The sequence below is a fragment of the Wyeomyia smithii genome, chromosome 3 (genome assembly GCF_029784165.1).
Source record: "Wyeomyia smithii strain HCP4-BCI-WySm-NY-G18 chromosome 3, ASM2978416v1, whole genome shotgun sequence".
In the NCBI taxonomy this organism is placed as follows: domain Eukaryota; kingdom Metazoa; phylum Arthropoda; class Insecta; order Diptera; family Culicidae; genus Wyeomyia; species Wyeomyia smithii.
The window spans coordinates 82,066,601-82,079,648 of record NC_073696.1 but is presented as its reverse complement, the minus strand read 5'-3'; the positions used below and the strand labels follow the sequence as shown (position 1 = coordinate 82,079,648).

General features: G+C 39.3%; 1 protein-coding gene across 1 annotated transcript in view; it reads right to left on the bottom strand.

Moving 5' to 3' along the window:
• The window catches only part of LOC129731924 (uncharacterized), a 73,613-nt gene that overhangs the window by 21,542 nt on the left and 39,023 nt on the right, over positions 1–13,048 (bottom strand). The window contains exon 2 of the mRNA XM_055692312.1: positions 7,706–8,609. Coding sequence (XP_055548287.1) covers positions 7,706–7,775 — 70 coding nt within the window. The 5' untranslated portion in view covers positions 7,776–8,609. The remainder of the gene's footprint in view (positions 1–7,705; positions 8,610–13,048) is intronic.

Sequence of the window (13,048 nt, the reverse complement as noted above, 5' to 3'; positions counted from 1 at the left end):
CTATCAGCAGTGCTGCGGAGGAAGTCCTGGGACACGTGCAACCGAATCGACGTAACGAGTGGTTTGACGAAGAATGTCGGCAGATTTTGAACGAGAAGAACGCAGCGCGGGCAACAATGCTGCGTTGAGCCACCCGTCAGAATGTGGAGCGATATAGACTGAAACGGAGACAGCAAGTCCAACTCTTCAAGGAAAAAAAGCGTCGCCAGGAAGAGGAGGAATGTGAAGAACTCGAGCAGCTGCACCGCACACACGAAACACGAAAGTTCTACCAAAAACTCAACGGATCCCGCAGAGGCTTTGTCCCACGAGCCGAAATGTGTAGGGATAAGAATGGAGGCATTTTGACGGATGATCGTGAGGTGATCGAAAGGTGGAAGCAGCACTACGATGAACACCTGAATGGCGTGCAAGCAGGAGATCACAACAGGAGCGGAGAAGACGTGGTCGGTGCAACGAACGACGAAGATGTGCCACCCCCAACAATAAGCGAAGTTAAGGATGCGATCCGGCAGCTCAAGAACAACAAAGCGGCCGGAAAAGACGGCATCGGAGCTGAGCTTATTAAGATGGGCCCCGACAAACTGGCTAGCTCGCTGCATCGGCTGATCGTCGAGATCTGGGAAACAGAACAGCTACCGGAGGAGTGGAAAGAAGGGGTTATCTGCCCCATATACAAAAAGGGCGACAAACTAGACTGCGAGAACTATCGAGCGATCACAGTCCTGAATGCCGCCTACAAAGTGTTTTCCCAGGTCATCTTCCAACGCCTGTCACCATTAGCCAGCAGGTTTGTAGGAAGCTATCAGGCCGGCTTCATGGAAGGACGGTCTACGACTGACCAAATCTTTACACTGCGGCAGATCCTCCAAAAGTGCCGTGAGTTTAGAGTCCCTACACACCATCTTTTCGTCGATTTTAAAGCCGCATACGATTCAATAAACCGACAAGAGCTATGGAAAATTCTAGACGAAAACGGCTTCCCGGGGAAGCTGACAAGACTGACTAAGGCTACGATGGAGGATGTGAAGTGTTGTGTGAGAATTTCGGGTGGAACGTCGGACCCATTCGAGTCTCACAGGGGGCTCAGACAAGGTGATGGTCTCTCCTGCTTATTGTTTAACGTCGCGCTAGAGGGTGTTATGAGACGAGCGGGGTTTGACATGCGGGGCACGATTTTCAACAGATCAGGTCAGTTTATTTGCTTTGCGGATGACGTGGATATTGTCGGCAGAAAATTTGAGATGGTGGCAGACCAGTATACCCGACTGAAACGTGAAGCAGATAGGATCGGACTGAAGATTAATACGTCAAAAACTAAGTATATGCTTGCAGGTGGGTCCGAGCACGACAGGGCACGCCTAGGCAATACGGTAACAATCGACGGGGATGAGTTCGAGGTTGTCGACGAGTTTGTGTACCTCGGCTCTCTGGTAACTGAGAATAACGATACCAGCCGGGAGATAAGGAGACGTATTATCAGTGGAAGTCGTGCCTACTATGGGCTCCATAAAAAACTACGGTCGCATAATCTGAGTCTTTGCACCATATCCTGTACAAAACGCTAATAAGACCGGTCGTTCTCTACGGGCATGAGACGTGGACAATGCTCGAGGAGGACTTGCGAGCACTCGGAGTTTCTGAACGTCGGGTGCTAAGAACCATCTTTGGCGGTGTGCAGGAGAACGGAGTGTGGAGGCGTAGGATGAACCACGAGCTTGCGTGCCTCTACGGTGAACCCAGTATTCAGAAAGTGGCTAAAGCTGGAAGGATACGCTGGGCAGGGCATGTAGCTAGAATGCCGGATAGCTACCCTGCAAAATTGGTGTTCGCTTCAAATCCGGCGGGAACGAGAAGGCGAGGAGCGCAACGAGCGAGATGGGTGGACCAGATGGAGCACGATCTGCAAAGTACCGGGTGCCCGCGGAACTGGAGGCAGGCAGCCATGGACCGAGTGAATTGGCGGAACCACGTTATGCAGGCCATGTCTTAGGACGTACGGCCATCTAAGTAAGTAAGTAAGTAAATACGAATTGTAAAAATGTGTTTCCCTAGTTTTTCCTGTGATGAGTTGGTAATCTTGTCTTGGTTTTTTTCCTACAGCTTAAACTGGAAAAATATTAAAGATTATAGCTTTTTAACCGTTCCAGTGACTTTTGCCACAGGCCACAGAGTTCGCCGTTTCTGAGTTTGCTCACTGGAATACTTCATTTAAGCCTCTGAAGACTTTGAGCTAGCTAAGTACCAAATTTCGCAGAAACGGATAAAATGCTTTTTTTTTATTTCAGTTTGAGCTCTAATGCATTCCTGTGGCTAGAGGCACCAAAATTTACTATAACGGTTGAAAAGTTATCTGGACAAGGAACGAACATGTCTGAGTCACAGATTTTGTTAACCAATTTAATATTTTTCAAGCCGCTAACCGGTAATAGTTCTCACAGTTTCTCCTTAAAATGTCACTGATGAGTGACGAAACGTCGGATAATATAAAAAAGTTGCTATACTTCTTTAAGATTGTTCAGACGAAAACACGCATGCAACGCACTTTAACCACTTTACTATAAAAAAAGGTTTTAAAAAATGATATGATGTCATAACCAGTCCTCTATACGTCGAGATGACCGAAATCCGGTCAATTGTATATAATAAATTTTTAAGCATTTGAAATCTCAAATGCATTTCTACAGACAGGTACGAGAGTAGGAGAGAAACAGCACGTTTTTTGCCGTGTTCGGAAGAAAAAGAATCGATTCTAAGTTAGTATCGGAGGTATTGCAACGTCCCTAGTTTTGGTGTAGTTGTGTAATGTTGCCCTTGTAGGTTTTTGTTTTTTTCTGCTAATGTATTCAAAATCTATGGTTGTTCTAACGGTTACAGGGTTTCCCAAGAAAGCGAGCTAAAAAACATTCTAAGACCCATCGTCACGTAAAAAATTACCTCGAAGCATACCTAACAGAATTGATGTCATAAAATCATGAAATCATGAAATTATGAAACTGTATGAAGCACTACAAAATAACTAAACGCATCCTCGAAGAATAAAGCACTTTCGAAATAATTTTCTTGGGTAATACTGTGACTGCGGGTAATTCCGCGCAGCACATTTTTCCGCGCCTTCATCTTGAAAAACTATTTTTCCACAGAGAATTTCACTAAAACACAACTAATTTGTGTGCTTTACCAGGTGCATAGCATAGCCTGCTATGGAAATTAAGTATGTTTTAGTAAAATTTACTTTTTTTAACAGTTTTTTAACATGAGTGCGCGGAAAAATGTGTTGCGCGAAATTACCCGTTACGGTAATACATAATCTAGTCTCTCACTATACACGATACTTCATATAAATAGAACAACTTTATTACCGCTCGACCGTTCAAAATATAATTGCCACTGAAATAGTTTGATAACATATTAACGGGTGACAACTAAAAATTTGGAATTTTGTAAAGGCTTTCTTACTCCACAACAAACACGCTCAATGAGAAATGAGAGTATGTATTTAAAAGCTCTCTGTCTCCTCTTTATGCCATTATTTTTTGTTTTGTTTATGTATGCCCAGTTCTGTTCAAAATGACGTCGAAACAAGAAGCAAAACAAAATCATTGTACAGTTTGCTGCACAACAATTTTGGCAAAAAGTTCACGATAAGAAATTTGAAGGCGAAAATTTTTCGATTTCTATTGTATATGACTTCCTTCAAACCTCAACTATAATCCGCCAGGAAGGTAGTGAAAGACCGACCAGAGTAGAAGACATAAAAGGGCTTTTTTCTTTTTGTATGAGTCATGGTTTAAGCCTAGTGGTTTGGCTATCAATCAAAATGTATACCAGTCAGGGATGTCATGTAGAAAACCTCATGTAGTTTTCGACGAGTTTTCTGCGTAGAATTCCTCTGGTAGGATACCTAACCAAAAACGAGTTTTCTACGAGTATTGGACGAAAACCTGCAGAGATTTTTGTGATGAATTACATGAAGAATAAACGAAATTTAAGTTTAAAAAAATGTTATTTATTTTTAATTGTGATGATTATTTGTGTGAACTGAGAACGAATTTGACATTTGAAATCGTTGTTTTTAATCTCCATCGATTGAATTTGTTTTTGATGAGTTTTATAAGTTTTCGGATTAGAAATACCTCCCGTTTGCAAAATATTCTAGGGCTTTCTAGCCAGTACAAACAACAAACTCAGGTATGTTTAGTTTTATCTTCGAAACTTCGTTTAAATTTGTAAATAAAATCGAGTAGCAATTCAGAACTCGAAAAATGAGTAATTACTTAACTCAAAACTGGGTAATACTACACCCAAAAAGTGAGTAACAATCACTCAGCTTTAAAACGCCTTGTTTCTCAATTATGCGTATTAACGAAGTTACTAAGTTCATGAGTTGTTCCACTTTTTACGAAGATGCGTTAAATTTTACTCATTTTAGAGTTATATTTCCCGAGGGTGTGAAGAATTCTTCCTGCAACCGTTTAAAGTTGCATGGAATTTTTGGTGGGCTTTTTTTTATATATGCCAGGGGAACCATGAACCATTGAGATGTTGGGTACGCTCTAAATATATGGGATTGGACAGCGATAGCATAGCTCTGTACTGCCGTGAGATGACAAAGTGACGTAAGTGCCACTTTTTCGAATATGAGTTTTTCATGCCAATTTGTTCATTATTCGAAGACCTATCTTTTGGTATCTTCCTTTTCGTTGTTACTTATTCGTACGTTGCATAAAATCAAAAAAACAAAGTGACGTTGGCACACATTTCCATACAAAAGTGACGAAGAATTCTTTCGTTTTTGGGCCGTACTGAAAAACTGATCACTTGGATCTACGTCACAATGTCATCTCACGGCAGTGTAGAAATCAGGCCTAAGATGCGCCTTCACTGTTGCACTGATTTTGTATGTGACGTATATTATGCGATTTTGCTTTCATTAGCATTTTTGAATGACGACAAATCTGTTTTTGAACCGTGAATTACGATTGAAATTATTGAGTGAGAACTTTGTTTGCTTTTTTGAGTTTCTTTATCATTGCTTGTTTCGCCATAATCACAAAATAGTCCGGAAAAACACTTTCTTGCTTCTTCGTGTTTCTTTTTTTTTTTTTTTTTGTTATATCAATTCTCCCGTACTTAAATACACCTAATCAGCGCAGCGAATGGCATTTTATGACTCATACTGTGAATTTTCGAGTGTTTAAGAGTTTTCTACTTGCAAGAGGTTTTCTACCGTAGAAAACGTAGAGTACAATTTTCTACGTAGATTACTTACGAGTCCCGAAAAATCGCGTAAAATACCATACCTGATACCAGAACGAATGTTTGAACAACACTATGGTTCTATTTCTTCCATAGCACCATATTGATGAAAAGTATGTGTTTTGGCCAGATAAAATATAATCACATTACGTCAAACCTTTCTGAACAACCACTCGACTCCATTTGTACCCCAAATAAGCAACCCAACGAATTTACCTTAGTGTCACCCAATCGAAGATTTCTTTGGGATTTTAGGTTCGTTTGGTACAAAAATAACTGGAGATCAACGAATCGCAATCGGTTGATTGGTAGTAGCAAGAGATGCATTTGAACTTGAAGAACATACAACGTTCTTGTTCCGGCATAATAAAAAAGCTTCGCCGGAAGGCCGGTGACGGACCTTTCTCAATTGTTCATTATTTTTCGTTAGTTCATAATGAATATATCTTCTTAAGAAATAAATCAGTTTTTTTTTAAGTTTAACCATCTTTTTTGACAGTACAGTAAAAATTTCCTCATCTTGCACTGCAACAGATTTATTGTGATCCTAACATATTCATAATATCCATTTTTTAGAGAAAATGAGTGAAATCGAATAGAAGATTGAAAAGGTATTTAACAATGGTTTAATTCTTACCGCAAAGCAAAAAAAAGTAAAAATTCCATCATCCATTGGTCTCCATGACGAAACCGTATATTCTTTTCAAAATAAAATAAATGCAAGTCGCTTAATCGCTTTTAACATTGCCTTTTAAAAAAATGTTCATCCTACATACGAAGAATATGATTAAAATGAACAAGTAAACAAATATTATCATGCACTGTATTAGGCGACGCGATCAAATCGGTTCACAGCACCACTCTACAGTCGCCGGCAATGACGCTATTTTGCTGTAGTAATAGTAGTGAATGCTGTAGCAGTTCGAGTTACATGTATACAAAGCACGCACATTAACCTGGCAGCGGTGTAACGTCCAGTCGCGACCAAGCGTATAAACAAACAAAACAAGAACAGCGTTAGCTACAAATTCGAACTAACCAGTAAAAGCAATAACAACAGCAACAGCAGCAGCAAAAAACACAACCTGTGTGTAAATCAATCCGACTTTGGTTATTCTACTGAAACTGGCTCCTTTTCCACTCAAACATGACGCAATACGATATGCATATTAGAGCGGAGTGCAGCACGCAACTGATCGAAATGATCGGTCATGTAACAACTATGAACTGCAGTGTGCATAGGAAACGCATTCAAACAGAAATGCACTGCCGCTAATTGAGAAAATACACAAAACTTCACCGGAGTGTGAGTTTCAGTGAACTTGAGAGCCTTTTTTTAGCCAACCAGAAAAAAAAGGCTGAAAGTTTATTAAACTGATATTCCTATTTTATGTTTTGAAGAGCTGAGTAAAAATTTGATAACTGTTTAGGTTACGGAAGTAAACATCGAAATGATTGAGCCATAAGTGTAAAATAATACCCAAATAATACAGGGAAAACGGACATAAAACATAGGCTTATCCAATTTTACAATCAATGGAATGTATTGAAAAATGCCAAGCGTATGTCTGTACCTTTTAAATACCACGAACAGACAAGCCATAAACAGGAAATCAACGCTATCGTTTTATAAATATTTATCAAAAAAAAAAAAATTAAGGTATAGCACGCACTGGCATTCACGGCTGAAATCAACACCATATAACTTAACAGTGCTATTCAACAGCATTTTTGAGATCCATGCAGTAAAAGTGACTCGGGTCTACGATTCGTACATCATTGCCATCTACGAGCCAAAAATCTGCCATAAATAAGCATATATATTTTGGAAGATTATGTCATCATCAGAAGGTGAAAAATTTTCCAATTAACACCGTTCCTCGAAACTCGCACCTCCACATAGCTGGAAACAAAACTACAAGCAGTAACCGGTTCATAAGCTTAAAGACATAGTTGGGGGGTGGTCCTTGGAAGGTGCAAAACTACAGTCGAAAAACGCAAAAAAAAAAACATTTGAACGAGATCGTGAAATTTCAAGGTTCGGTCAAGGTGAAAATTTGGATCACACACCTTTCTCGGAGGTAGACACACTTTATATGGCAACTTGATTAATAATCGAAATGAGCAGACCGACTCAACGGAAATTTGTCCACTCCCACGAGTTTTTAGCTAAAATCAGGAACAAGGTTTAGGAACTAATGTGGGGAAGTATTCTATACCAACGATGAAATTTCGAAGAGTGGTTATTCTACATATTTTTTTCATAATAGAAATGACACATAATGTCATGGAATGCAAACCCATACTCTTCTGCCACTCGAAAGGTATGCCGAGCTATTAGTGTTTGGTATTTAGTTATCAACCAAACGTGTTTCAAAATTTATTTATTTTTCAGCTTTCGATATGTCAAGTTAAATTTACATAAAAAAAATCAACACCAACTCACCTGAGAAATCAGTCGAATCAGCATCTACGTCAAGTGAACAACTACCAATAGAGTCTACACTTCTATCCATATTCCTCTGGAGGACTCCGGATAGAAGCCGATACTACTGCGACAACTGCTGCTTCGCCACTGTCCTAATAATACTCAACTTTTTTTCAAGGAAAACAACTCCAACTGCGCGTTTTTAGGTACCGATATCACGACTGCTCTGAATCAAATCCTAAACCGTGTGCTAGAAGTTGCACCAAAATTTATAACCTTGTTTTTCAATCGTTACGTGCTGGGCGGCGCACAAAACAAACGCAAATTGCACTATTAGCAAAAGAAAAATTCAACTCACGTTCAACACACCACCGGCAATGTTGTTACTCAACACTCTCGCAGGCCACCAATGAATTTATGCACTCGTATCCCAATTTCCGAAAACCAGTTGTGCACCCGTTGCTGCAATCACAAATTTTGAAAACTCGCCAACTTTGTTCTCCACGGATTTTCCTTTCCACCTACTTCAAAGTGGTGCAGTTCGGCAACCGCAACAACGAACAGTCCCCGAGCTAAGAGCTCCGATCAATTTATTCCTTCTGCGGGTGAACTCTGATTCGAATTCCGGATTGTCTTCCTCCCAGACCGGATGGAGTTTGAGCACTGCCGCGGCGATGTCTTTCTATTGCTGATGCTGTCGGCGCTGTCGTAGCTGCCGTTGCCGTTCACTACGTGTCACACCGCTAGAGCAGCTATAATTGAACATTCTCGGAATATCACTCGCTATTCGTCTGACTCGGAAAAAACCACTCGCGCTGCGTCTTTCTCCGGGGAGTACCGGCGACTGAACTGTTGTAGCAGTTCGAAACGATGCAGCGCCGCGTTGCAGTAGAGCTCCCGGAATCGTGAGTGGAAAATCTCCCTGAAAATAAAAGAAAGAAATGAAAACATATATAAATGAACATCTAATGATCTGCTCTTGCGGCAGTCAGCCAAAGCGGTATCGGTGTTTTACAACTAGGTATAGTAGCGAGTAAGGAAGAGAGAAAGAGTGGGGGAGCGGTTTCGGTAAATCATTTCTTTCTTTTCCAGGTCAGTCGCCTCCAGTTTCGAATTACTCATCGATTTGGCTCAAGTGGCATGTTCACCATGAGCGAGGAAAGGTTTGTGTTACTCGGTCAAAATTATTTTTCCTGCTTGTCTCGTTGCTGAATTATTAAGTACTTTGAATAAATTGTGGAGAGTACTTAATAGTAATAATAAATTTCTACTATAATTAGCAACTATTAATTTCACAAATCGAGACTATTCAATCTTAAACTTCTTTAAGGATTTTGTTTCAAGAAGTGTTCCTTTCGGAACAGAACAAAATTATTCCCATAACGATTATGTTGTTTTTGTTAGCATTAATATAACAAAATCTCCCCATATGCCCTGAAAACTAACCAGATCATGTGGAAAAACATTTCATTTTGTATATATAAGATTTAACTTGAAATTTTCATATAACATCTAACTTAAAACCGTCTTCATCCGCCTAAACTTTTAATCGTAAACAGCCAATAAACCATGTGGAATAATTGTAAGAACTAAACAATGCTTTTTTGCTTGGACTACTACACGGTGACCAGAAACTTTAATCAATTATGATATCGTCTGGGTGTATGCTGTATTCCGCACTTTCATCATTAACAATATCACTATTGAGAGTAAGTGACATGCTTGTATTGTTATCGATTCTCGTGTATATTCTTCTAACATTCGTTTGAAACTTACTGCTCTACTATACCGAGCCTCGTTCTTCTTGCCAATATGATCGCCAATTATAATTCAACTAAACGTTCCTCCGGCCAGTCTTATTTTGTTGAGAGGTAAACGTCAAGAAATTGTAGAATTAAATGTAAATGAATTCGACCCAAACAAACGAAAACGAAAACCCCAACACTTAAACCTGCAAACGCATTTTTTTGCGGCTTCAAGTCGCCGACCACGCACGACGCACTTGCAGCAACCGCGGGACTAGCAGATATAAATAAAAACTAGAATCTTTGGAACACCGTCAAGTATTACGGTGTCCAACAGAAAGAAAAGACAACATAAACCATCATTAGTACCGCGCGCAAGAAGAAGCATTCGAGGCAATTCTCGTGGATGCACTGTTGAGATAGGATAATTTTACCGATTTCGACAGCGGGAAAACAGAACCCATAGGAACGTCGTCGTCGTCAAGCTATGTGGCGGCCCCTTCTGCTCGTTCGGTTTTGGGGCGGCTCGAAAAACGCGAGGATTTAGATAAAAATAGAGTGAGTTCTATTTCGGACCCCAGATGCAAGCTGTTCGAATCGCTTAAATGCATCCGCAGCTTGCGACAAATTATCTGCAGCTGTAGGGAAGTGCCGTTACCTAAGCAGCATAATGATTACAAGTCGTTTGAAAAAATTATCATTTTTTAACACCGTGGTTTTAAGTCTCTTTAATTTATTTTTTCGTATCCTCTAAAAAAAGATTTTGTCTATCAATGTGAAATGTGCTTTGGACCGTTTTTTCGGTGGAGAATTATGACGAAAAGTAACCGTTATGAAACACACGCTGCTGGAACACGGTCCAGTCAGATACACATTGTTCGTTGAATAATAACCCACAACGCAACACACGTCAGCTTACGAATTTCCACTATTGAGCAATCAGCCGATAAGAATCTGTGTTACGGTTTCAGTTTCAATTTCAAAATGCAACAAAATCGCCGAGATAACACCGGAAAAACAACGCCAGATTGTAAACCTGTGAATGCAAAAATTATGTCATGACCGAAACGCTCTGTTTGCTATGCATTAACAGTGTGAGCACCGCACATTACTGGCCTTTCCGAAATGCCAATTATTTGTTTAACGCTGCCATCATCATCGACAGCGCCATCATCGCCATTTACACCCCTAGTATTTGTGGCACTCGATATGGCGAGGCGTGTGCTTCTCATTATAATGCAGCGGCTGCGTGTGACCGAGAGTTGCGTCTTTACGCTGCACTGCACTTTTGAGATTACTCCGGTTGCAGTAACGCAGCTACACATCTTTTCCTGCTTTTTGTAATGGTTGTAGCAGTACGGCGCACTCTGCCTACACGCAGGAGCTGAATGCTACGGGGGATGATGATCTACGTGCGGATACAATCTCCAAGGACCGCTCCAAACGATAATGACAACGAAGTGATCGGCGTCCGTTTGCAGTCAGTTTTACGATCGAGTACGATATATGCATCGGAACAAGACAAAAATATTAAAATAATTGTTTTATTGTTTACTTCATTTAAACCACTTTAATCAAATGTTATGGGTCAAATGGAAAAATCTGGTTACCCTTACTAACACGCAGAGAATCCCCAGGATACCTTTAATTCGGTGACGGAATCGTGAAAGGAATCGCAAACACGATCCGGAGGATTCCCACTCAGGATTCTTATTCAAGAATCCTAGAGCCATACACAGGGCATTCCTGAGGATTCTTTTTTCAGGAATCCTTTTCAAGGACGCTCACGAATCCAATGTGAGGAATCCTAAAAAATCTATGCGAATCGTATGTGTTCGTCCGGGCAGTCAATAGTTTTCATTCAGGTAGCATTTTATACTTCTATATTTCATGAGCGGAAATTTGTTTTTTGCACAATTAGGCTGATACAAATTTTGAAAAGTTTTTATGTCCACGGTTATCAAAGTTAGCTAAGGGGAGGGCAAAAAATAAATAGCACTGAGAAGAAAAAAAGGAATAGCTTTCATACAAAATTGTGTGCAAGTTACGACGTTTGTAACTTGTATGCTAAAGTGTGTTGAAAAATACCTCATTATTATCATTATTAATCATTTGGCCTGCCTCTTGATGACATTTTCACTGTCACTGTACTTGTTTGTTGCTAAATTAAGCATATACGCTGTCGAAAAGTCATTAATATTAGCAAAACGGTTTGAACTTTTTTTTCTTCCCCTTCCAATTTCAACATTTTTGAAGGGGGGAGAGTGACATAAAATGAAAATGATATTTGTATCAGCCTTACTTTGAATTTATCAATGCGCATCACTAATTGTTAAATGTAATGATAAACTAAAATTACATTTTGATGAAGAGAAAAATACACAAAAAGAGCGAAACTTTCCTATTTAAAATTAAAAGCGCTCAAAATCGTGATTTTTCTTTTAGTTATCCTCCATATACTGGTTTAATTGACATACTATCATTAAAAAAAACTCTAGTGTATAAAAAACCTCAAAGAATTAAGTTCTAGTATGGAACTCTGCTGCTAGACACAGGCAACAATATTCATTATAAATTTGTATATCATCCTTACATACAACTTATTGAAAGACACTGGAAAGATATTTTCTACACAGAGCGAGTTATTGCCAAAAAATGTAAAAAATATGTATTTTTAAACTGCATGTCAGATAATGAAGATACTGGAAGGAAAAAACCTTCCAATAAATTTTGTAGAGTTAATATGGTAATAATTCATCCTACGCAGATTTCGTGTGCAAGTTTTGCGTAACTGTGATCTGGGGATGCACAAAACATGATATTTTTCTACATTTTTTGGCAATAACTAAGTCTTTGTAGAAGCTATCTTTGTTGTGCCTTGTACAAAGTTGTGTGATTGGATGATATACAAATATATGCTGACATTGTTACCTTCTGAATGCTACAGTTTTCTAAAAACGTTTTATTTCAAAGACTAGTAAATATATGAAACGGTAGATCTCCAAAACAGAAGGATGTTTGCATTTATATCTTTTTTGGAAGTTCGCTTTGTTATTGAAATACTTTAAATGTACCTTTAGTGGCCTTGTAACGGGACACTGCCCAAGTAAATATTACTTTAAACAGATAGGTAAATTGCAAAATGATGTCTGTCGTTTTTGTAACCTAGCTAAAGAAACCTCGGAACATTTATTATGTGAGTGTGAAGCACTCTTTCAAAAGAGGAAGCAATTCTTTGATAAACACTTAATACAACCATTAGATATCTGGATGACTCCTCCCAATAAGGCAATGAACTTTACTCGTCAATAATACCTTATTGGGACAATGCCTATATTCAGCAAGTGGAAACCATTCAACCTAATAGTGGTACGACACCCTGATGAGGCTTACATCAAATAGGGGCCCGCCACAAAAGATCAAATCTCTGGTCACAGTGTAAAATGTACCGAACAGGGAAAAAACATACTTTAAATAAGTTTAAAAGAATTAGTAAGAATTGTCTTTATAAGAGCTCCCAATAAACAATTGAAACTTTTCGTTGTTGGAACCTGACAATTCAACAACAGCACTACAACATCACAAGATGTAAATATTCATTTTACTGCAAGCTCAT